General features: G+C 38.6%; 2 protein-coding genes across 5 annotated transcripts in view; one reads left to right on the top strand and one right to left on the bottom strand.

The window, feature by feature from the left end:
* The window catches only part of LOC114877701 (synaptotagmin-14), a 98126-nt gene extending 84710 nt beyond the window's left edge, over positions 1–13416 (bottom strand). For 3 of the 4 annotated variants that reach the window (XR_006830138.1, XM_046288867.1, XM_046288864.1), the window contains exons 1-2: positions 13136–13416; positions 12868–13043 (exon numbers count right to left, since the gene is read on the bottom strand). The gene's annotated coding sequence lies outside the window, so the exon portion shown is untranslated. Of the gene's footprint in view, positions 1–12867; positions 13058–13135 lie in introns of all 4 variants that reach the window. The other variant, XM_046288865.1, reaches the window with a different exon arrangement.
* The window catches only part of LOC114875696 (sodium/calcium exchanger 1), a 68538-nt gene extending 54916 nt beyond the window's left edge, over positions 1–13622 (top strand). Inside the window, exons 6-8 of the mRNA XM_046288860.1 lie at positions 3097–3255; positions 10697–10868; positions 13323–13622. Of these exons, the coding sequence (XP_046144816.1) occupies positions 3097–3255; positions 10697–10868; positions 13323–13527 (536 nt within the window). The 3' untranslated portion in view covers positions 13528–13622. The remainder of the gene's footprint in view (positions 1–3096; positions 3256–10696; positions 10869–13322) is intronic.
* The last annotated feature ends 147 nt before the right edge of the window (positions 13623–13769 follow it).

Consider the following 13769-nt stretch of genomic DNA (forward strand, 5'->3'; position numbering starts at 1 on the left):
GACGGAGGAGAGGTATTGCTGAATACTAGATCAGATCGGGCCGACAGGATGCTATCGGGACAGGTATTTTATCGCTAACAGCCCTCTTTTGCTATGGATCGTGCTTTTAAAGACAACAATCGAATGGTAAAGCATCGTTTCGATGAAAGATTATTGCATATCGAATATAATAAAAAATATTACTTCTCTTGAATTATTACTAAAGTCACTAAGGAGAAAAATGTCTGAACGTAATGAGAAACCTTGATCTAAACAATCTGTAGAGAAGCCTACACTGGTTGAATTAATTCTGGACACTTTGAATATGATATGCTAAATTGATACCGTAATAGTTTAATATTTTCACATGGTTTGTAAATGTTTTAAAATTTTTATTTAAAAAATTCTAAACTGTGTTGTTATTTTTATTTTTGCAACACGAAACTTCGCATGATGTAAAATAGACAATCACAGGATGAAAGGAATGTGTTGAAATTGTAATTTTTATTGTACCTATATTAAAAGTATGTTTTTATATAAGCTACGCCCTAAAATTAGAAAACAACGGGGTGTTTGACAACAGGTGGGAAATTTTTTAACGGGTGATTCTAGGGATCAAAATAAAACGAAAATTAAAAATGACGAAATAGCGTTTGCAGCTTTGTTTTCCATTAATTAACTTTTAAAAATTCGAGTGAAAAGTGGCTAAAACCTGCAATCTGCCCAGCAGCGACGACTAAAAATCAAGTCAGCAGGGGTGGGTACAGTCATAACAGATGATAAATGATAAGGGACGATAAGTAGGGAACCGAGACGTCCGTATAGTATAAAAGGGATCAGAAAGGTAGGGATATCGTAATGGATATGGTAGCAGATTCTGAACCCAAAGATTCCAGGTTCGTGCTACTTAATCCCCTATTCCTCACAAATTCCTGCACAACAAATTTCCGAGGAATTCCCTGTCCGAATCCTGAAGATTAGTATTAGTAATTCAAGGTACAAAGTAATCTAGTTCGATCGAATTCCTTTGTCATCGATGACAGAGCTTAGGAAAAAGCTCTCGTCGTTCAGCTGCTACCGTAATGGGTACCTCCCGTGAAACTTGCACATTCGCTAGCGCAGCTGGTGCATCCATGTACTATGAAACTATGTACGCGGCGAAGTTGAAGAGTCGAGCTTTCGCAGTGATGATTTGAAATTTACCGAAATACAAGCAGCGAAACAGTTCTCGAAACGTTTCGTTTTAATTTCGAGGGATTTTCGAGCACCTCATTAACGAGACGTACTAATTGAGTTTACTTTGACTTCGATGCTTGAAACTCCAAAAGCTTTCAAACTCTCGCTCGTCTAACTTCTTCCGTGGAGAAAGGAGAAACCCGAGAGAGGTCGATGGGGAAAAATGAAATGACATTGCGTGGAAATGCAAATTGTGTAAGAGTTAAGGTATCGCTTTCGTTTACCTTGCGGAATTCATCGATCGACGTACCGTCAAGGCTACAATCCCTCGGCTGAAACGCCACGAACAAATAATTGAACGCGATGAGCAAACGGAAACCCGAGCGATCCATCAACGATTAAAGGGTGCAAGGCTTTTTAACCAGTCGACTCGAGTACCCTTTATTTACTCTACCAAAACTGTTATCTGATTTTCACAAGACTGATAATTCAAGAATGAAAACAGCTAACGTCGAACAGGATACAAGTGTTTAAACAGCATACTTAGGCGACTGGATAACTCAGCATCCTTAATCTCCCGCGTTGACTTAACGCGAACTATGAAAGCTTATGCTGATTAGCAAATACGCTCAAGTTTGTAGGAGGTTAATCAAAATCAGGGAGAGAACGACGGTGGTTGCTGTATCAAGAGGATCCCTGAGTATAATACAGGCCTATTCAACGCGTCTGAGAGATTCACTCGAATCCCAATGCATCCTGGTTACCTTTCAAACGATGCAGTCACAAATTGTCGACGTTTCCGATGCATCGAGTACAATTCGTTTCGCGATCGTTCAACGAGTGTTAATAATAGGATGTTCAAGGAGACAGAAAGAGATATTAACCGTGGGAAACTTAATTGCCTCTGAAGCGAGTAGTTAACCAAAATACGAGAGGATACAAGGGGAAAAAGATAAATACGCCATCGTCGACGGGGTTAATTAACGCTTGCAAGTATACCTGTAATTACAATCAGACGCGTAATGCAAGTAGACGTTAACACCTTCTTTCCTTCGAACAACTGTTTTGCTCGTTTATTGGTACCCGGTTATAATTAAGTGTGTTTCTTTGATTCTATGATTTATAAAAGCGACAGACAGCTTCAGTTGAATACTACGGGGGGTTATAACGATGTACACCCGCGTGCAAGGATATCTACTCTCAAAAATTCACGATTAAACATTATTAGAGCCACTCGCATAAATTGATGATTTTACATAAATATCGTTAACACTAGAATTACCGGCGTTTGATGCACTCTTATTTTTAAGTTCAAAATCGTTATTAACTAATGTACATTACAACAAAAATACCTCGATAAAATTTATAATTTAAAATAAGAAACTTGAAATTAGTCATTTTGATTTGGTGGTAATTGTTAAATGAAAATCGAGTTAAACGGAGCTTTTGTTATTTTTTATGATGTATTGATACTTGAAAAATTATGATACACAGTTGAAAAAAATGAAAGTTCTGGACTGGCCTAGAAATTCTTCGGACCTCAACCCCATCGAAAATTTATGGAAATATTTATTATTAGTAATAAATGTCAATTGATTGAACGTTTGATAGAAGTATGGGTCAGAAATAAAGCAATCAAAATGAATAATTGCAGCAAAAGGCGGCCTTACGAAATACAATGTGTAAATATAATCTTTTAAATGTATTTGTTTATTTTTATAAGTATTTTTTTGTATATTAATAGTGGAGGATTATTGATTAAAAATTACACAATGTAAAAATCTATAATATTCAAATATTATGAAAATTATTTCATGAACGATATAAAAATCAAAATATTGATTATTTATTTTTCTGAAAAAAAGTTAACTCTATAATTACATCTTTAGAAAAATATCCTGACATAGTTATTCAATAATATTGTTTTCCATTGGATTTCAGATATTGCTGGTGGTTACCTATGCTTTGTCGTCAGCATATGCGGAATCGGTGTGGTGACGGCAGTTATTGGGGACGTGGCATCCTACTTCGGATGCACTCTGGGAATCAAGGATTCCGTCACCGCAGTGGCTTTCGTCGCGCTTGGAACTAGTATCCCCGGTAAGTTAACGTTCTTTTTTAACAAAACTCCTTATCTCAAAACATAGCATGTTAAGTGTCTGATCGCATGAATAAAAAAAATCCATTAAATATATTATACCTTATAAAAGTAGCAACAAGATCTCTAGATATTTCGAAATAAGGATAATAAAATTCCGACATTCTGTGATTTATTTACAATTACTCCCATAATTTCGTTGCAGATTACCATTTTATTCCTAGTTATGATTTTACATATGTATTCTAACCAAAGGAAGTTTTTTTATCGCTGAAGGACACGCAATCGTTTCGCGGTTAAGGGTTGAACTAATCTTCTAATTGTCGGCACTTCTGCTCGCTTAACAATCACACGATGTCCTTGGTAACGCGCACGGCTTTTTCCACTCGAAACGACTCGCTCTTAATTACCGCTAATTGTACCCTCTCATTGAAAAAAAAAAAACGACTTATCGTCCATCAGGATTTCGTCATGTAGAAAATTCCTTAGGAAAAAATCCTGCGCCCGTTTTGGATCGGAATTACTGCTTCTACTAGATGTACAGGACGTCTCAAAAAAAAAATCAAAATATCGCGTACTATTTTACAGAGAAGGCTGCAAGTTCGGGGGATAATTATTTAGAAGTTTGCCCTCCTCACCGATTTTTGTAACCTTGAAATATGTTGTCAAAGTTATTCTGAACAACTTTTCTCTATACATGTTATCGCCGCTCGGCCTTAATTTTCGAAATATTTGCAAAAATCGTTAGTTAAACTTACAAAATGGAGATTGAATAGTGATTGAAAGAGTGATTGAAGTGGTTTGAGGTTAGGGTTACGGTTAAGGTTCTGTTTTTGATTTTTTCGCGGTATAATTACTCTTTTATATATTGTATACCTGTTATTCATTTTGTGTTTCGTCAGAAATTGGAAACATTTCGGCCATCATGTCGAAAAATGCCGAATATTACACTCTAAGCCTAAACCTAACCTAAACCTAACCTAACCATAACCCTAACCCTAACCTCAAACCACTTCAATCACTCTTTCAACCACCATTCAGTCTCCATTTTTCCCAGAATACAGTGTACTGGTGATATAAGTATAACTACAATTTTTTACGAATATCTCGGAAACTAAGGCCGAGCGGCGGTAACATGTATAGGGAAAAGTTGTTCAGAATGATAACCTTGACAACATATTTCAAGGTCACAAAAATCGGTGAGGAGGGCAAACTTCTAAATAATTACCGTTCGGGGCTTTAATTTTCTAAACGAAATCAACGTGTCACGAAATTCGTGCAGAGCTCGATGCGTGCGTTAACGAGACGGTGATAACACCGGATACCCTGAAACTGGCTCGAAAACACAATTTGCAACAGAACAGAGAAACAAGAGGTAGAAAATGGATATAGACCGACCGGGTAACCGTTTCAGCTAAACCACTGACAAACTATTAACGTTATCGAATAAGTGTGCGTGAAATGTGCATCGAGGACAACCGCTAGCCGGTAATCAAAGTACATCTCGTTTCGCGGTTTGCCGAAAAACACTACAGAACAATTGGAACCGATAGATTAGATACGATAGAAATTTTTTGAAGAGAATACTTGACACAGAAATACTTCTTTCAAAGGATACCTGTGTACCTTAATCTTCTACAAGTGGAATCCTTTGAAAATTTTACAGAATTTGTCCAATGTTACAGAACATTAGTCAATTTGTATTTAACACTTTGAATAGTTATTATCGGACGATTTATATTAAAAAACCGAATGAAACAGCCGCAGAATCTAATTAACCCTCGCGGATGAAACTGGGCTTGTATAATACCAAGAATCTTTTAATTAAACGTTGTTACGTTAACTCGCTTGCTTTCTCGTTCGAACGCGAATTCCCTCTATTCACGAAGGAATCTATTCAGCGAAGCCGCGTTTATTTCGTCAAGGAAAAGCCGAGGGAGAGAGAAAGAAAGAGAAAATATAAATTTTGTAACGTCGCGGTCAAGACGGCTGCTTTTTCAGTCGGCGAGTGGGCTCTTTTGAGAAAATCAAGTATCAGCTTATTGTTGAATAAAAGGATAAAGGCCACGATAAGCAGGTCTCTTTCAACGTTTTTCTTTTTTTTTTCACTCTATCCTTTCCTTCAGAAATTTCTCTCTTTTGAAGGCCGGCTTTTCCGTTCCCAAGGAAAGGGCTGTTCTGAAACAACCTCCACAAATGTGGAGATTTTTTAACAACCTCGTAAAATATTCACGCACGTATTCACCGTGACGTGCGGGGAATATCGTCTTGGAATAACTATAAATTCACCTTGCTCGGTACGTTGCGCGTCAGCTCGAATGCATGGATAAAACTAACGCGAGGGTAACCCGATAAACATGCCGTAATTCATGGCGAACGTAAAAACTTCAAATAAAGCTTATCGACTAATGTATCGCCCGTTTCACGCTTGTACGACGTATGTTAAAAAAGATACTATTAATTTATGAATTTACGTTAACTATCATCCCGTCGATGACGAAGCCAGTGTTAAAGAGTTAGGCCACTTTAGAATTTTGAAAAAATCGAAATTTTTTTTGCTTAAAAGGTGCCTTAATGTCTTAAAAATGACATGGCAAAAGATTATGGTTGGGAAAAATCTGTAAGTACTCGAATTTCGAATTCTGCCGCAGCCCCTCCCGTCCTCTGCGCCTATTACTGAAGACTTTAAACGCATTTTTCTCGAAACCGCATTTTTCAAACCAATCATTTGAATCATCACCAATTGATTTGAAAATTTAACAGTATATTCAAAACTAAATTCTCTACCGAACTACGTAGGATTTTTTCATTATATTGCATAGTTCTTTTGTTGTAAATAATTTTCTGGCGATTTTTTCTTAAAATTTTACATTTTGCAGAAATCAATCTATCAAAAAAATCCTACTTAGTTCGGTAGCTGTTCTCATGTGTAATCGAAAATATTTTGGCTTTTTATCCTAAGTTAAAAATTGCAAGAGCTGCTGGTCCGGCTGTTTAGCTCTACAAAAAAGAGGCGTCATCGAAGAAATTCTGCGGAGCCCATATTTTGACTTGAATCACTATACAAAAATTAATTTTTAAAGTTTATTAGTTGTAAAATAAAGGCATGCTTATAGAATTTGGATTTATTCCATCATTTAAAAAAAAAAATTCCCAAAATATACCTATTTTTTCTTGCTCTAGACTGGCCTAGACTCTTAATTCAACTTTACTACCCTTCCCTTAATCTGTTTCGCTCGTCAAATACGAGTCGACGAAACTGTAGCCGTAACCGCGAACGATGTAAAACGAGCGGCGTAAAGGGACGACGAAAGCCGCAACGATGGACCACGAAAATGCAAATGGGCACGGAACTCGATAAAAGCTGCACGAACTGATTTATTTCGATAATCATACGTGTACACAGCCCTTACGTGCATACGACACGCGCGAATTGATAAACGCGTTTGCACGTCGTCGTTCACGGTGCTTTTTACGGGAGAACGGATTTCCAGGACAATTCTATTCGTTTCCGTGCGACATCCTGGCTTAGCCTGGAAAATAAGCGTCACCAGAGACGCTTGTCCTTACGGAAACATAAAATTTATTTGGTTCCTTTTGATTCGTTCACATCAACGACGCACCCTATGCGTCATATATTTTCTATACGAAGCAACCGATGACACACCGTATACGTCATATGCTAATTATACGGGAGAAACGACGACGCACCATATGCGTCCTCTGTTAATTCAATCGACGACGCACCAGATGCGTCCTGTAGAGGTGTGCGATTGTTCGAGCCGAGTCGATTGCTTGAATTTGCCGAGCTACTCGAAATCGACGAACTACTCGAAAAAATCGAACTACTCGAATATTCGAGCCCTTGTGAAACTTCGATTTACGAGGGCTCGAATATTCGAGTAGTTCGATTTTTTCGTGTAGTTCGTCGATTTCGAGTAGCTCGGCAAATTCAAGCGATCGACTCGGCTCGACCGACCGATCATTGTTCGACTCGAAATTCGAGTACTCGAATAAATCGAGTACTCGCACACCTCTAGCGTCCTGTATTAATTCAATCGACGACGCACCATATGCGTCCTGTATTAATTCAATCGACGACGCACCGCGTGTGTCTTATGGAGAAATTGATATCGGAAAAATAAGGTGGTAGAAGGTGGAATCGATATCGGTTTGCAGTTAAGGTAAGACCCAGTGTCTCGAATGAGTTAATTTCAAGGCGGGGGCAATTTACCTTGGACTCGATATTGGCTTAAAATCGATACTAACTTACCGAGTCGTAGAGGGAGAATTTATTAAACGATCAAGCTGTCGAATTAATTTTACCCCCGGAATCGCGTAAAAACGTTTTAATACCCATCCTCCCCATGGGAATTCCTTATATTTTATATTATGTACCGTATATAGGAGATACGTATACATTTCGTTCCGGTTGCCGCTCGGTTGAACGCGCTCCACTTTCGAAAAAAGACGATACGCAACCGAGCGGAAGCAAGTCTAATGCAAATTACAGCTCACGTCACGTGCGATTAACGCGACTGACGTGAATTTATCAACGAATTGCAACTGGGTCCAGCTTTCCTCCCTCGTTCCGCATTCAACCGGGGTTTTAGGAGTTACTATATAAGGTAATATGCGGTTGGTAGAGCAGAGGCTGGTGATAATTTATTACGCCTAGCCTTTGTGCCTCCGAACAATGCACGCGACCGTGCCCACATACCATCCTTCTCTATATCTCCGCACGATAGAGCTGGCTTGAATTATTGCGTGAAAATCGTTTGTCATTTTATAACACGAAAATACCTCGGTTAGAATAATATACTAAATGGCTGATTATGAAACACATTTGACGACGTAAATGTTAATATTCTTCGGATAAAATTTGAATGGTAGAATATACCGCTGGCCTAGTTCGATCGCGAAATAAGGATATTAAATGGTACCATGAAAATATCCCCAATTTATAGATCTTCCTGTTCGAGGACAGCATTAGCAAACGAATCTACCGGATCCAGGATATTCAATTTTATACAGCCTGGAACGTAACGTTGATCGAAAGTAATGATCCGCAAACTTGGACCAATCGTTTGCCTAGGATATACCCGGTCCTCGAAGAGGAAGAGAAGGAAACAAGGCTTTAGCATTTGCATTAAATCCACTCCTTGGCGAACTGTTAAGACGTTTCATACATACTTCAGCAGGTGAATTTATTTCATCTATTTCTTAGAGGATTCGAGGCCTTTGATGACAAAATTATTCCACTCGATATTACTCATGTGGAGTCATAGTAGTTGAAAGGTTTAATCTTGAAGAGATATAGGTGTTTCGAAGAACAGATCAGAAGGTAGAAGATGCACCGTCTAAGTTTTAGAACAACCGCAACCGCTGGGCGGAAGTTTCACGCAGACCAGACAACGCTATTTCGAATTGTAATTTATGGATCGAATAGAACGATCTTCGAAGATACACTAGATCTCAAAATTATTGATTTTGTTTAAGCAATTTTATTTAAGAGTAGTAGGCATTTTTTGAGGTCAAAAAATTGAATTTTTGTTCTAGACAGTATTATAATTTTTTCTATTCGATATTTCAATACTTTCTTCGGCTAAAATACACATCTAGTATGATACCAGATGCCGTAAAAATTTGAAGTTGATAGCTACATTAGAACAAGTAATTGTACCGCAGAAAATACCCACACCCCTTAAGTAATTAAATCTGAAGAAGAGTCGAAAACTTTAATCTTCCCGTGTGAAATTTATAGAGATGTGTTCCTAGAGATTTAACAAGGGTCCTTATATTTTGGGCAGTAGTATAAGAATTTGTGATATTCGTCGCGACAGTCTCGAGAAGTTGTCGAGAGATACCGCATTGGCCGGAAGTAACTCCATTCCAGAAGTGTTTTGCCACGGCGAGGAGCAGTGGACCCAACGAACCCGTCGCGATATCTTTCAAACAGGGACAATAAAAGGAATATCTTGATTTGAAGATTCCAAAGAGCCCGCGGAAAACGATGCTCGCGTCGGATCTTTTTGGCTCGAACGAGACACGTACGAACCGCATAAATATTAATGAGACCGTTCTAGCCAGCCGAGTTTCCTCAGCCTCGTAAAAGTACGGGGACACGTACCGAGGAAAGCCAATAGTTAGTCGAATTATACAAATTTTCTCGATATCGAATTGTAAGCGTGCAATGAGAAACGAGCGTGCAATTGATTCGAATGGCCGATGCTCGATTAGCATGAACCACGAAATTACAGAACGAACGAACAAACACGACCGACCAATAATATCCTGCTAATTTCTTGCCCTATCGTGTTGGCTAAGACAGGTTCGTGGGGAAATTGGAATCGATGGAATCGTGAAAATTTAACACTTTGCCTTGGAAAATCAAATCACAATGGTGTAAATTACAGTCACGAACAGGTTGTGCATAATGCAACTAGTAGATTACTATTCTTGTGTATCCTTTACCTTTCGTGCACAATATCTTAGTACTAACAATGGTACCTCGGTATACGTCCTGTTTGAACGTCACAAATTTTGCTGAGATAAATAATTATCTCAGAGGCAAAATTGAATTAATAATCAATTATATTCGGAGTTGATGTATTATTAACTGACTGGTTATACAAGTAAGGATATCATATAACCGCAAAACAGGAGGCAGTAAAATTTATTCCATTTGGTTTGTTAATTTAGAATCTATCATTAGGTTACATTTATATTTTACAAATTAATTATGTTAAATAAACTAGTGAATATTTTTTATAAACTTCTAGGACAGTGTTTAAATTATTTTACAACCTCATTAATATAGGTATAATATTAATGGGAGTTTTTTTTTTTACATGAGAAAGGATTAATCATTTTTACATTACTTCTTATGGGAAAGGTTGGTTTGGTATACGTCCTATTCGGTATAAGTCCAAACATCAAGAACAGATTAAGGTCGTATACCGAGGTACCACAGTATTTCTACAGCAACAATCCTTAAATTCTAATTGAAAATATCTCCAGCGAGTTGTAGCCCAATTTAAATAAAAGCTAGAGAGCGATGGAAAGGGTGAAAAGGGTAGCGAGGAAGGTTCCATGAATTTTTATAGTCATGGCGAGGAACGATGGTTTCCCTCATAGTGGTCCTTGAAGTCACGAAATATGCAAATTAATCCGATAATCGAGTTCGCATCGTTCCACCGCGATAACCCTGCCGTCTCTATTAAAGTTTCTCAACGCGTACTGGTCGAGAAAATACACTTCCGAGTACTCTGTCATTTTTCCCAAACAGGAACTAAAATTCGGGCTGAGAACCGATGAAAAGGAAAAATATACACAATCGAAGACCAAGAATCTTCCATTACAGACAAAGGGACTTAGAGCGTTGGTCTTCGATGCACAATAGGATGCAAGGAAAGTAAATCTGAACGTGTGATTTTATTGCAGACACGTTTGCGAGCAAGGTGGCCGCCTGCCAGGACAAGTACGCCGACGCGAGTGTGGGGAACGTGACCGGAAGTAACGCGGTGAACGTCTTCCTGGGGATCGGCATCGCGTGGAGCATCGCAGCCATTTACCATGCCTGCCACGGCGAATTCTTTATGGTGGAACCCGGCAAGTCAGTATCGATTCATCCCTTACTTTTCGATATCCTGCTGATACAGGTTGTTTCAACAGATACGTTCTACTTATTGTTAGTAAAATAAATAAAACATTTAAACGCGCAGTCATCTACAGAAACTAAGTTCATAACAGGGCCGGCCCTGGGCCTAGGCAGACTAGGCGGCCGCCTAGGGCCCCCCAAGGTCCAAGAAGAGTAATGTTTACTTTGTAAATGCAAATCTAAATTAGTTATACAAGCTTTAATGTTAATTTTTTAAATTTTATTTGAGATACTTTTTTTTATGTCATATATGTGAAGGGGCCCTTTTTCGAAGCTCGCCCCGGACCTCTGAAATCTCAGGCACTGGCAAGCAAACGCTATTAAAAATTTAATTAGATATTTTCATTTTTTTTAATCTTATTTGCTATTTGCCGAATATTTTATTATTTTCATTATCCATCGTTTTAAATATCTAATAAAAATATTTCTAATTAAATAAGTAACAAAATTTCTAATAGATAATGGCTTTATTTGGCACTTCAAGTGTCACCCAAATAGGGGTGAAAGAAATCCAATTTAACGAATTCTTTTTCCAAAAGCAGGCACTTTGGAAAACCCTATATTACCTAAATTTAATCAAAACTTTGTCGACTCGCTCCTCACTTCCGAATATCCCGGGTCACACAGCTTGTTCGAAAGGAGATGCAAATTTAAAACTTTAATAAATGGTAACGCGCATTTTGAAACACCCTGTATCCCTTGAATTTAATCATAACTTTCGAGAAGTCTTGTATTGCGTTCGAGGATAAAGGGATAAAGTTGTTCTCGTTTGGGTTCGATCCTCCTAAGTTCTTCCCAGTGAACTTAATGCGCGGGAACTTTCTTACGAGAACATGAACATGAAGTCGAATAAACAGAATCAACATTTATCCTTTCTACGATTTTGTTCGCGGAATATAAGTTTTAATATATACAGTCATTTTTCGTTTACGATTTTCTTGATCGGTAAAATTTTCCTGATATTTCAACAACGGAAATTTAACCGACGCTGCTCGTCGATTTATATATCGAAACGTGACCACTTCCGGCGACAGTACACAGATCCAGAAAATTGTTATCCGTGACGTATCGGCAGGAATATTGTACGGGACGTAATACGCGATACCGATATTTCCGAGACGTCAAATATCGAAGGCGAACGACGGGTTGTTCTATACTGAGTCGATCATGCATGAATTTTTATATTTTTCAAACGTTTAGCGTCCGATTTATGTATCGCGATCGGTAACGATGCAAAATTTGTTGCATCGTGCACTAAATACAAATCCAACAAGATTGGACATGCCTTTGTTTTCGAGAAGTGTTAAATTTGTGCCTCAAAAACAGGATCTCTCCTGGTATAAAAATATGAAACACTTCACAGTAGAATAGTCTAAAACGGTTGAGTGGGATAAGAAATTCACCTACAGGTGGTCAGACAACTAGGATTCCACGTTCATAATAATATTGCAAAACGAAAAATTTCGAAATCGTGGCGTAAGTAACAATGTTGCAAATCGAAAAATCGCGATCGAGAAATCCCAGATGCCAAGATGTACATACGGGATGCAAAGATGTAAGTTATTTCAATGTGAGGTGTGGTAAAAAGAAAGACTAATAAAACAGGCACGATGTGCTACTGTACCGACTGTACTCTGCACGTGCAGATCTAACCTCACACGGGGGTTTCTGAAACCCCCAAATCATAATCCCTTGAAAGCAAAGGCATGTCCTGTCCTGTTGGATCTATAGTCATTACATCGTATAAATAGCTTATTGTTAGATATAAATAAATGAATAAAAAGCAGTCAAAAATTTGATTCGAAATTACATTTGGCAAACACATTAGCTAAAATGTCCTTCACAGCGACATGACGTTTCATTTCTCAAACGTTTTTTAAAACAGACATCTACTCAATAAATACTTATACGACGCAGAATACACGTTTAGATTGCCATGCGGATTGTTACTCACCGGTAATCAGCCATTTCCTATGCAAGTCACCATGGATGCGTTTCAGTTCAATTTTCTTTGTAGCCAGCTGCGGTTGTGATACTGGATATCCTTTGAATTCGAATCTGAATGAATCTCGCCACCATGGGAAACGTATCCGCGTAGAATCCTAACCCAATCTTCGTGAAAACTCGAATCTATTGACGCAAAGCTTTTGTGTAAATAGTACACAACTTGTACCGTGTCGATTGAAATTACTTCCGAAATTAAACTAGAAATAGTTACTTACTTTGAACAAACGACCACCAAATCCATTAGCTGACGATGTAATTGATCTGCGATTCAAACCGCCTTTTCGCACGTTGCATGCGCGTACGCGTATGCGCAGAGAACAGGAGTGAGGGAAGAGAATTGCACACTGTTGTTCGCAGATGACGCTGTAATGGCGTTTTCAATAATTTTATGTTTTGAAACAGCTTGGCTTTTTCCGTTACGTTGTTCTGCACGGAAGCGTGCCTGGTGATCCTGATTTTACTACTGAGGCGGACAAAGAGTGTTGGCGGCGAACTCGGCGGCCCTTTCGTACCAAAGGTCATCACATCCACGTTCCTTTTTTTCCTATGGGTGTTCTACCTCGTAATGTCGACCCTCGAGGCCTACGGCGTTATCGAGGGCTTCTAAGGAGCCCGTTCGACGCCAAACGTCGGCCTACCTGCTGCGTCTATCTTAAACTCTTACGTCCGCCAAGGCGTGTGCTCAACGAAACGTTCTCTCGGCAAGTATACCATTGATTCTCTGTTTATCAACACCTATTCATATTGAAATCCTTGTAAGCTCGTTCTCAGCTTAACCACATGACATCATCATTTTCTTCGTACAACACATTTCTGTCTTCAGTTCAGCATCCAGTCACGTGTTCTCCA

Source organism: Osmia bicornis, chromosome 15, assembly GCF_907164935.1.
Source record: "Osmia bicornis bicornis chromosome 15, iOsmBic2.1, whole genome shotgun sequence".
Classification (NCBI taxonomy): domain Eukaryota; kingdom Metazoa; phylum Arthropoda; class Insecta; order Hymenoptera; family Megachilidae; genus Osmia; species Osmia bicornis.